At 40.7% G+C, this 10990-nt stretch overlaps 1 protein-coding gene across 3 annotated transcripts in view; it reads right to left on the bottom strand.

Moving 5' to 3' along the window:
- Positions 1 to 1685: 1685 nt before the first annotated feature.
- Positions 1686 to 10990, bottom strand: part of nox4 (NADPH oxidase 4) — a 58842-nt gene continuing 49537 nt past the window's right edge. For 2 of the 3 annotated variants that reach the window (XM_084065424.1, XM_084065425.1), the window contains 3 exons: positions 9908 to 9976; positions 4212 to 4312; positions 1686 to 3487 (listed from right to left, as the gene is read on the bottom strand). In XM_084065424.1, coding sequence (XP_083921550.1) covers positions 3367 to 3487; positions 4212 to 4312; positions 9908 to 9976 — 291 coding nt within the window. In that variant the 3' untranslated portion in view covers positions 1686 to 3366. The remainder of the gene's footprint in view (positions 3488 to 4211; positions 4313 to 9907; positions 9977 to 10990) is intronic. The other variant, XR_014601369.1, reaches the window with a different exon arrangement.

Raw genomic sequence — 10990 nt, 5'->3', positions numbered from 1 at the left:
TAGTTTTTTACACCGTGTGAAAAACCGTGTGTTTCCCTATTCTGGCCGAAAATGACCGGGGGAAAAAAGTGAAAACCGAAACGGAATCTGCGCCATGAAACCGGAACCCGGGGAGTCTGAAGGAATCCTAAAGTGAACCTGATGATGAAAAATGACCAGAATAGCGTGACCAGAGATTAAACAATGAGCCCGCGTCTAATGCGTCTAACACGTCTAACGCGTCTAACACGTCTAACACGTCGACGGCCAACTGGACAAACTAGCAATTGACGCGTTATCGAGTCAAGGGCAGTCAAAGAGTTAATACTCAAGTATTAATTCAAGAAAAAACACAAAGACTTAGAATATGGCGATAGGAGGTTTCTGCCCGACAACAACGATATAATAAAGGTTTGATTGGACCCGGCACAAACGGAAGTCAGCCCCAGTAGAGCTTTCTTCAATGTGTTGTTTCTGCCAGTTTGTCCTTTTTAACCCTTAAGACCTGTACTTATTGCCCGGAGTCCCCCAGGGCTCTATACTAGATCCTCTAGTACAGTGGTTCTCAAAGTCCCTGAGGGGCCCTTGAGGATGTTCCAGGGGGTCCCCAGCTAAATGTATTAATATAGCATCAAAAGCAGTTCGACCACTTTAACCTTAATGCACTGCACTGTAATAGCTGATCTTGTATCTGCTATTTCTTGTGAAAAATCTTCTAACACAAATCTTCTCTTGTGGGGGTCCCTGGCACAACGTATTTTCCAATGGGGAGCCGCAGTCAAAATACATACAGTACAGTATATCAATTTGTTAAATGTTGGAGAACCACTGTTCTAATATTGACCTCTAATCTCTTTGCTGAAAATAGCCAATCCACAACATCACAACGATGGACTGTGTTCGCCCCAAGACGCTAGGGTTCAAGTATGGACCTTTACGGGTCAATCTGGTTCTATTTCCACACTCTCATGGTTGCGGGGGTCATTGACATTAAAAGGTTTGAGAACCACTGGTGTAACGTATAACTGTCAAAACAGTAATGATATTTAATCCAAGTAACTTTGTGTTACTAAGTAACACAATTTGTTTTTGACCAACATAGACCTAGACCTATAATGTATACTCCATAGTAGGAGGTGCGGGAAAAAATAACAGCTCTACAAGCTATCAACATGCATGTGATGCAACACATTGTTAACTTGTAGATCTGTTCTTTAAAGCATGCGCCCAATTAGGCAAATATGACGTAACCTGTACGTGCAAAAGTAATATAGAGATATCGCTAGTAATCTAACTAGTTACTTTTGATAGTAAAGTAATGTGTCTGGGTAGGTCGGTCGGTAGAGCTCTCGCCTTTGGACCACAAGGTCACGGGTCCGATGCCGGGCACCGCCAACTAAGCACATGAGCAGTGTGGCAAGTCATGCCGCAAGTACTGGGAGCTGATGGTAAGTGTGGCACTCCACCTCAGCAATCCATCTCCCAGGTCTAGCACATTGAAACAGGTACAGTGGCGTGCACAGACATTTTGAGGGGCAGGTGCTCAAGTAAATTATACTTTTTTATATTTACTTGGTCTGCTCTTTTTTCCCTCTACACCTATACCTCTTTGCCAAAAATAGCCGATCTACAAGCCCACAGCGCCTCGCAGTGCGAGGCGTTGTGAGCTTGTAGATCTGCTATTTTTGGCTAAAGTTCTCCTCAGAAAAGGGATGCTAGGTTTCGAGTGGTTATGGTAAAAAGAAAAATCATATCACATAAGGATTTGGCGGACCCCCTGTAGTAACTCTGAGGACCCCCTAGGGGTCCCGGACCCCCTGTTGAAGACCCCTGCTGTAAACTGGGGAAAAGAAAAAACTTTTCTTTTTCTTTTTCTCAAAAGGGCACTTCTGGTCAAGAGGGCAAAGGGCAGGTGCTCTAGCACCACCTAGAGTCTATCTGTGCACGTCCCTGAACAGGTATAGACTCCTGTGTTCTCAGCTGATACCGACAGTATGACCTACTTCATAAGTAATGTAATATTACTACTTTTTAAAAGGAGTAATACTTAACCAGTAACTTTTTACTTTTCCTGAGTAACTTGCTCAACACTGCTGGTGCTACAGTGTGACATTGGTTGCGCTTTGGTTTTGATGCAGTTGTTAATAAAGAACATATGAAATGACATGCATTATCATGTCATATCATATTATGTACGGTGTGAATACAGAGTAAAAGTGTTAATTTAACGAACGCTAAATGAACGCTTTGGATTTGACTATGTATGTAAACATTTTGGCCATTTTGAAATCTGAAATATTTTTGAATATCATCTCTGTCAGGTGTCTACCTCATATGTCCAAAACTGTTACTTTTCAGGATAAAAAAGAAAAGAAAAAAGGAGCAGATCTTCGCGCTGCATTTGGCGTGTGATGCTGTATTCATTCATTTATGAAAAAACAACAAAATATGGAGAAAAGAGGTTTCTGCCCGACAGCAACGATATTTGAAATTGCCCTCGGATATCTGCACATTGTAATGTTTCTTCTGCATCCTGTTGGTCTGTAGCCAACAGGACGTGAAGGGATGTGTGTGAACTGGGGATGCAATGGTTCAGTTCGCCCACGGTTTATTTTCTGGGTCAGTAGACACCGTTGGGAGAGGGTTCTCAAGTGACACAGACTACCGTGCCAATTTGGAAGTAAGAAATGTGTGTGAAGTAGTAGCGTGAAATTACTACGCAATTCAGAAGTGCGCGTTGAACCGCGTGGATAGCGAAAAGTGCAGTTCCAATATTAGACTGAGAACCAGTGTTGCCAGATTTTGCGAGAGAAACAAGCGGCCAAGTCTACGAAAACAAGCTCAAAAGTAAGCAACCAACCAATTGAAAACATTTTCTGAAAAATGTTGAATTCACAAATCTTGTATGAGGGGTACCTGGCACAAAATATTTTCAGATGGGGGCTCCGTGGCAAAATACATATACATTTTTTTAGTGGGAGGGGTCCTTGACATGAAAATGTCTGAGAACCACTTGTTTAAACAACATTAGGAAGCAAGCCCAAATAAGAATCTACACTTTAGAAACAAGCCCCCCCAAAAAATGCAACCCGCAACTACCAATATTTACAAGTGACTTTACAGAAAAAAACAAGCCCAAAGTAGCTTATAATAAGCATACATGGCAACACTGCTGAGAACCGTTGCATCCCTAGTGTGAATAGGAATAGTGTGAACAGACCATATTCACACGGCGGCCATATTGCCATTAAGTCAATGAAATGCCACCCCAGTTGCCACAGCAACGCAATGTTAAATTCCGAAATGGCCGCCGTGAATATGGACTATGGGAAGTGATATGTGCGAACAGGAAGTGATGTACATCAACAGGAAGTGAAGGCTTGTGTCTCAGCTGAAGGATTCCTTGTTGAACTCAAACGTGGTTCCAGAATAAAAGTGTGAGTTACACAGTTTGTGAAGTGTCCTTGAGATGCCCTTGGGTCCGCAGCAGAACACCCCCACTCGCTTACTGAAAACACACACACACACACACACACACACACACACACACACACACACACACACACACACACACACACACACACACACACACACACACACACACACACACACACACACACACAATTCGTTACTGAACAGGGCTCCCACTCTCGATTATCTTCTTAGCGTGCCTATTCATTAAGAACTGTGTTTTTTGTAATAGTTTTATTTTCATGTCAACAAATCAACATTTCTAATTGAGTTTTTTCAATTGACTATATCGATTATAGTCCAGGGGTCTTCAACGTTTTCAGGCCAAGGACCCCCTAGCTGAGAGAGAGATGAAGCAGGGACCCCCTCCTCTATATTGTATAAAATTGTGTTTCGGATTAAACTTTTTTTGTTCACTTGCTCTGCTCTTTTTTCCCTTTGCGCCTCTTTGCCAAGCTCACAACGCCTCGCAGCGCGAGGCGTTGTGAGCTTGTAGATCGGCTATTTTTGGCTCAAGTTCTCCTCAGAAAAGGGATATTAGGGTTCAAGTGGTTAATGTAAAAAAAATAATAAACATAACACAAAGGTTTGGCGGACCCCCTGTAGTTACTCTGAGGACCCCCTAAGGGTCGCGGACCCCCTGTTGAAGACCCCTGGATTAGTCTGATTAACCACAGTATTTTATACTTTGAATGGAAGAAAAACAGGAAATATCATTTGCCATAATCGTGCCATTAATGGGTTAATTCCCTTCTACTCACTGCTGATTGGTCTTAGTGATTTCATCAAACAGCAGCTTCCACCTCGGTCGACCAACCAGGATCCTGGAACTGATGGGTTGGTACTTCTCCTCAGGAATGATCTGCATATGAAATATGAATAAGACATGATATGAAGATATGAAACATGAATAAGACATGATATGAAGATATGAAATATGAAAAAGACATCAGGAATATCCGGTGGTGGAAAAAGTACTCAAATGTTTTACTTAAAGACGGGGTGCCGCGATTTTCAGTGATTTTTTCACCCCCTAAAACATAATCATCAGGTATTATGGTTATACTAGGAGGAAGATTTTTTTTCAAAAAAGTGTACAGAAATTGTTAAAATTATGTTTTTATGTGGACACGCCTCCAGTTCATTAAGTATTCCTGGTTCTCACCTTAGCACCTCCTCCACCACCTTAGCACCACCCACCTGTCCTAGTCCCTCCTCTTCCTCCTCATGCCCACACCTGTTGTGTTATGATAATGAGGGGGAGGGCATGTTTCACTAAAGCGCTGTTTTTCTATTGGCACGTTTGACCCTCAAGGTTTCAGCCTCCAGGAAGAAACTCAAAGTAGTCAGAGAAGACATAAAACACCATAAAACACCACCAGGGGGCTTAATAAAGTTTTATCAACCTCATAGACACATGAAAAACAGAAAAAGTGCAAAACCATGGCACCGGAATTCTAAATTTACTTGAGTAAAAGTATTGGTATCAAAATGTACTTAAAGTACCAAAAGTACTAAAAAAAAGTACTAAAATGTTTGAAAATCAAACATTTTCAAATAGCCTTGGTATAAAATAGGGCTAATGTGGTTAATGTATGTTTTATAACGTAATAATTTATATCTGCAAAGTAAAGAGTAACTAAAGTTTTCAAATTGTAGTGCAGTAAAAGTACAATATTTGCCTCTGAGATGTAGTGAAGTAGAAGTAAAAGTATAGACAATTGGAAATACTTATTAAAGTAAAAGTACCTCAAAATTGTACTTAAGTACAGTACTTGAGTAAATGCACTTAATTACTTTACACTACTGGGAATATCACAGTTCATCAAAACAAGTCAACATACTGTAATCAAATTCACGATCAACTTCAACTTCATTTGACACATCACAATTTACATGTAAAAGAGTGATGCGCTTACCACAAATTGCAGTTATACACATAAGAAAAAACTAATCTAACATGAAAACAGTAAAAAAAAAAAAAAATCGAGAACCACTGGCCTAAAGAATCAGAATCACACTTGACAGACAGACTTTGCAAAACGTATTCAGAACATTTGAGTTCCCCTCAGAGACTGTCTGAAGACTAGAGTGTCTAAGAGTAGAATGAAACACAAGATGGGGGCTCGCAACTCACTGAGACCTGAAGCCGATTCTACATGTCTCCTAAATCCCAACAGTATTCTGAAAAACGTATGTTTCTATATCAGTGGTGCTCAATCTTTTTCATGTCAAGGATCCCCAAAATTATATGTATTTGGCCGTGGACCCCCATCAAAATATGTTGTTCCAGGGACCCCCCAGAAGCAAATATCTGAGTTAAAAATGTTCGCTTTAAAATATATCTATATTCAAAGATTTTCACACATTTTCACGATTTTTCAAAAATAGCAGATCTACAAGCTCGTAGCGCGGCACTCGGTGCCGCGCTATGAGCTTGTATATCTGCTATTTTTGAATAGCCCAAAGTGTAAAATAATGCTTTTTAGCTCAAATCTAAAAATGACACAGTTCCAGGTCTTAATGGGTTAAAATGCACCAATTTCATTCACAGCACAGCAGCAATATACAACGTTTCAACCTTGCTGTCTTTTTCAAGTCATACTCGAAAAAGACCACGCATGAGTTGCGAGCCCCCATCTTTGCGACCAGCAAGCGGAGGATGTGCGTCATTTCTTCTTTGAATAAGAGTAGCATGAGACACATCTGTCAGCAAAGTGATGCGTCTACTGTGGCAATTAAGCCCACTGTCTACCTGTGGTGTGTTCTGGTTGGTTTGCTCTGACGTTTGAAACACCAGGCTGTCATATATCCAACCTTCAACTCTATATGTCCATCACATGTCACTTGCATTGCACGTTAAATGTTCCTAAAACCTCCTTTAGTGTTTATTTGGATGAATTCTCCCGTACCTCACTATTCGCGCCCACACACACACACACACACACACACACACACACACACACACACACACACACACACACACACACACACACACACACACACACACACACACACACACACACACACACAGAATGCAAGGAGGTCAGATTGACTGGTATTACATGTTCTCCTTTCCAATTTTCTCTCCCTTTACAGCACAATAGAGAGAGAGAGAGAGAGAGAGAGAGAGAGAGAGAGAGAGAGAGAGAGAGAGAGAGAGAGAGAGAGAACAGCCCTGACATTGAATCTTGGAAAACTAAATCTGTCTGGAGTTTAGAATAGCTCAATTGACTAAATCAATTGAAACAAATTATATTAATCAAATAATCAGATTTGATGTAAATTGGACAAACATATTATAAAACATATTAAGCATTAAGCAGATTAGCCTGGTAAACCACCCGGTCGCAGAATTCGCATTTCATCTCATTTCAGCGCTGAAATAAAAAAAACACACACACACACACACACACACACACACACACACACACACACACACACACACACACACACACACACACACACACACACACACACACACACACACACACACACACACACACACACACACTGACCCTATTATAGATGGCTAGATACACACAAAGAAAGACCCATGTCATAAAGTTCTTAGTCTGAGAGTGTACAAATGGAACCAAATGGACCCCTAAGGGTCCATTTGGTTCCATCTGTACACTCTCAGTTTAGTTTCACAGTGCATTAATAATGCTACTCTTCCTATGCACTGTGCTCTGACAATATATCTTTTTCCACCTTTCCGCTTTCTTTTACCGAATAAACTCGATGACTAAGCGTTCCTTTATGGGCCGCAGGCAAAACAGACTCTGCACTTTTTTGTGACCCTTTTCAAAACAAAAAAAAAAACATGAAGATGAAGAAGATGAACCCGGAGTCCGAAACAATAAATATCCCGTAGTTTTTGGACAGTATGGAAGATTGCGCCGAGAGCAAGGTGAGCGAGGTCGCACCCTCCCATGAGAACAAAGATAAACAATAAACAGAAATAAGCTGAAAAGACGCTGAAAAAATATCCCTCAGCAGAATGCGAGAGAAAGGATTGAATACACTATAAAATCTATAGCAGTAGAATACCCACAAAATGACCCCGACTCCAGAGAAAATGTTTTGTTCACTACAAGTCTCTCTCTCACACACACACACACATGCGCACGCACGCACGCATGCACGCAAGCACGCACGCACATTGTGTTCTCTGCACAAAAAACACAAAAGCCTTCGTTTAGACAATAATTATCTTCCTCTCTTAGACATACACTGACTGACTTGGAAAGGTGAGAGAGAGAGAGAGAGAGAGAGAGAGAGAGAGAGAGAGAGAGAGAGAGAGAGAGAGAGAGAGCGAGCGAGCAGGGAATAGACCTCTCACCTCCACAAATAATAAACAATCTGTGCTAAAGTGCAAATAAATTAACTAGAATGTGTGAAACCCTCCCAGAGACACCTGCAGATCACACGCTGTACACACCAGTAGTTCTCAAGCTTTTACATTTCAAGGACTTCCATGACTTGCAGACATGTAAGGTTCCATTTGGTTCTATTTGTACACTATATTAGTCTTGCGTAGCCAGACAACTATTCCACAATCTCTGAATGCTATATAGAGTCTGGAACGGCACCTCCCAAAATCTGAGACAGGAAGCTGGCACTAACGTTCACGAAAAATACATTTTAAAATATCTTGACATTTTATTTTTGAATTTCCATTTCTGCTAAGCAGCAAGCTGTATATATGCTTAGATGGTTTTTGATTTATATTAGGATACATTTGCCCGACTTTAAAGACGAAACAGACAGGAACGTCACAGGCTCTCAGAAGGTGGGGGGGATGGACTTTCGGTGGATTATACCCTTTATTTTACACTTTAGCTATTCAAAAATAGCAGATATACAAGCTCATAGCACGGCACCGAGTGCCGCGCTATGAGCTTGTAGATCTGCTATTTTTGAAAAATCGTGAAAAACATTTGTAACTGTCAAATGTAAACACATTTTGTATTTTTAAAATGTTGCGTTTTTTGGGCGGATTTTGTTAGTTTTTTTCCGTGTTTTGGTTACTTTATTTCGGTGTTAGGGTTAGGTTAGGTTATTTAATTCTTATTTTTGCCTGATTTTACCGATTTATTATCAAAAAATAAGAAAATACAATTATTTTTTCTTTTTTTTTTTTTTTTTTTTTCCAAAAAGTGGGGGCTATGAAATCACGGATCTATGTGCGTGAGGGTGTCGCGTCATACGCACAGTGAATGGCCGTGACGCCCCTGGAAACAGAAGTGGGGAGGAGGCTTCACATCCACTTCATGTTTTAATCATGATCAGAGCATCCGAGTCCCAGACTGTATGACATTTGAAAATTGGGGGAGGCAACAGTCTGGCCACGCGAGACTAGTACACTATCAGAGTTACAGACCTGTAAGGGTCCATTTGGAACACCCAAAATGCCCACCTGAGGGTCCCTGGACCCAACTTTGAGAACCACTGGCTTTGTGCTCACATTCATTATAAGAGGAAGAGAGGTTGGACCCTCTTTTTAGCAGGCACTGCTGCCCTCTGCTGGTGGTGTGTACTAGTACTAGTATTCACATACATACCAAATGTCTCCACAAGTACACAGTATACAACTTGAGAAATAGACATCGTGAGGACAAGAGAAATGGTTGTTTTGTGGTAAAAAATAAATAAATATATTTGGGGACGATTTGGAATAGATTCATGTTCATATTCGGGCAATTAGAGGTTAGCTATAGAGCTATACCAGGTTGTTTTATACCATGCTGGCGTTGTGCACCGGAAAAGGGTGCGCAATGCGTGTGTGTGTGTGTGTGTGTGTGTGTGTGTGTGTGTGGTGTGTGGTGTGTGGTGTGTGTGTGTGTGTGTGTGTGTGTGTGTGTGTGTGTGTGTGTGTGTGTGTGTGTGTGTGTGTGTGTGTGCAGTGGCGTGCACAGACATTTTGAGGGGCAGGTGCTCAAGTAAATTATACTTTTTTTTGTTTACTTGGTCTGCTCTTTTTTCCCTCTACACCTATAAAAAAAAATAGCAGATCTACAAGCCCACAACGCCTCGCAGCGTGAGGCGTTGTGGCCTTGTAGATCTGCTATTTTTGGCTAAAGTTCTCCTCAGAAAAGGGATGCTAGGTTTCGAGTGGTTATGGTAAAAAGAAAAATCATATCACATAAAGATTTGGCGGACCCCCTGTAGTAACTCTGAGGACCCCCTAGGGGTCCCGGACCCCCTGTTGAAGACCCCTGCTGTAAACTGAAAAAAAAAAAAAAACGTTTTCTTCTTTTTTTTTCAAAAGGGCACTTCTGGTCAAGAGGGCAAAGGGCAGGTGCTCTAGCACCACCTAGAGTCTATCTGTGCACGTCCCTGGTTGTGTGTGTGTGTGTGTGTGTGTGTGTGTGTGTGTGTGTGTGTGTGTGTGTGTGTGTGTGTGTGTGTGTGTGTGTGTGTGTGTGTGTGTGTGTGTGTGTGTGCTTCCTACCTGCTGGTTGTCTGTCTGACTGACGTACAGCTTGACATTCAGGTAGTCAGGTCTGTTCTCCTGCCAAAGCTAAAATCACAAACATAAAAACAACAAATACAAAGATGGGAGGAGGATTAATGTCAGGGGTTCTAAAACCTTTTTATACCACAATCCCATTTGATGGGGGAATTATTTCGAGGACCCCACACTTTATTTAATGCGCAATTTCAAAGTGGAAATAAAGAATATCTTAAAATAAAAGCATATATTGTTGGCCTTGAATATTAATACATGTTAGAAAATGAAAGCAGAGCAGTTATTCCTGTTGTTTTTATCAATGCAATGAATGAATAGGCTAATATTGCGGCAAAGTCGCAAAAGACTCGCCCGGACTCGCTCTGTGAAGATTCTTTACAAAATATAGTATTTTGAGTGAATATTATTATTATATTTTTTTTACGGTATGTTTTGTTGAGTTGTAAAAAAATATGTCTTAGTTGGTTTATGAATGTTTTGTAATAATAATAATAATCAAAATCTACAAATATAAAAAGAAAGTTTTCCAATAATTGTAATTGAGTAAAAAGTACAATATTTGCCTCTATAAGATGTAGTGGGGTAGAAATACAAAGTCATTAAAATAATAATTAAAGTAATTAAATACAGTATGTAAAATTGTACTGAAGTACAGTACTACAGTAAAAGTACCTTCCACCACTAAATCCACCAGGCAAGCTATAACTGCGCCTGACAAAAGCAATGAATACAAATAGCCACAAGGTGGCGATACAACTTCATACAAAAAACCCAGACAAAGTGACATTTCCCAGGGTGCCGATTTGAGACCAGGTGTGAGAACTTTAAGGACATGTAATTAACCCTTTTGACCTCTGACCTTCCCCTTTAACTCCAATAAAATGGCTCTGACCTCAAAGCACCTGCCAAGCTGCTGCACCCAAGATTAGTTTTCTTCTTGAAAACAAACATACAGAATGTTATTTAGACAGGTTGATTAGAGATAGATGATAAAGGTAAATTGTTTACCTGGTATTCTAGTTTGTTTTTAGGCACTACATTGTTCTCTCTGCACTCTACTTATGT

This window comes from Gymnoscopelus microlampas, assembly GCF_963454915.1.
Source record: "Gymnoscopelus microlampas genome assembly, chromosome: 8".
Classification (NCBI taxonomy): domain Eukaryota; kingdom Metazoa; phylum Chordata; class Actinopteri; order Myctophiformes; family Myctophidae; genus Gymnoscopelus; species Gymnoscopelus microlampas.
This window is presented reverse-complemented; position numbering and strand designations above follow the sequence as displayed.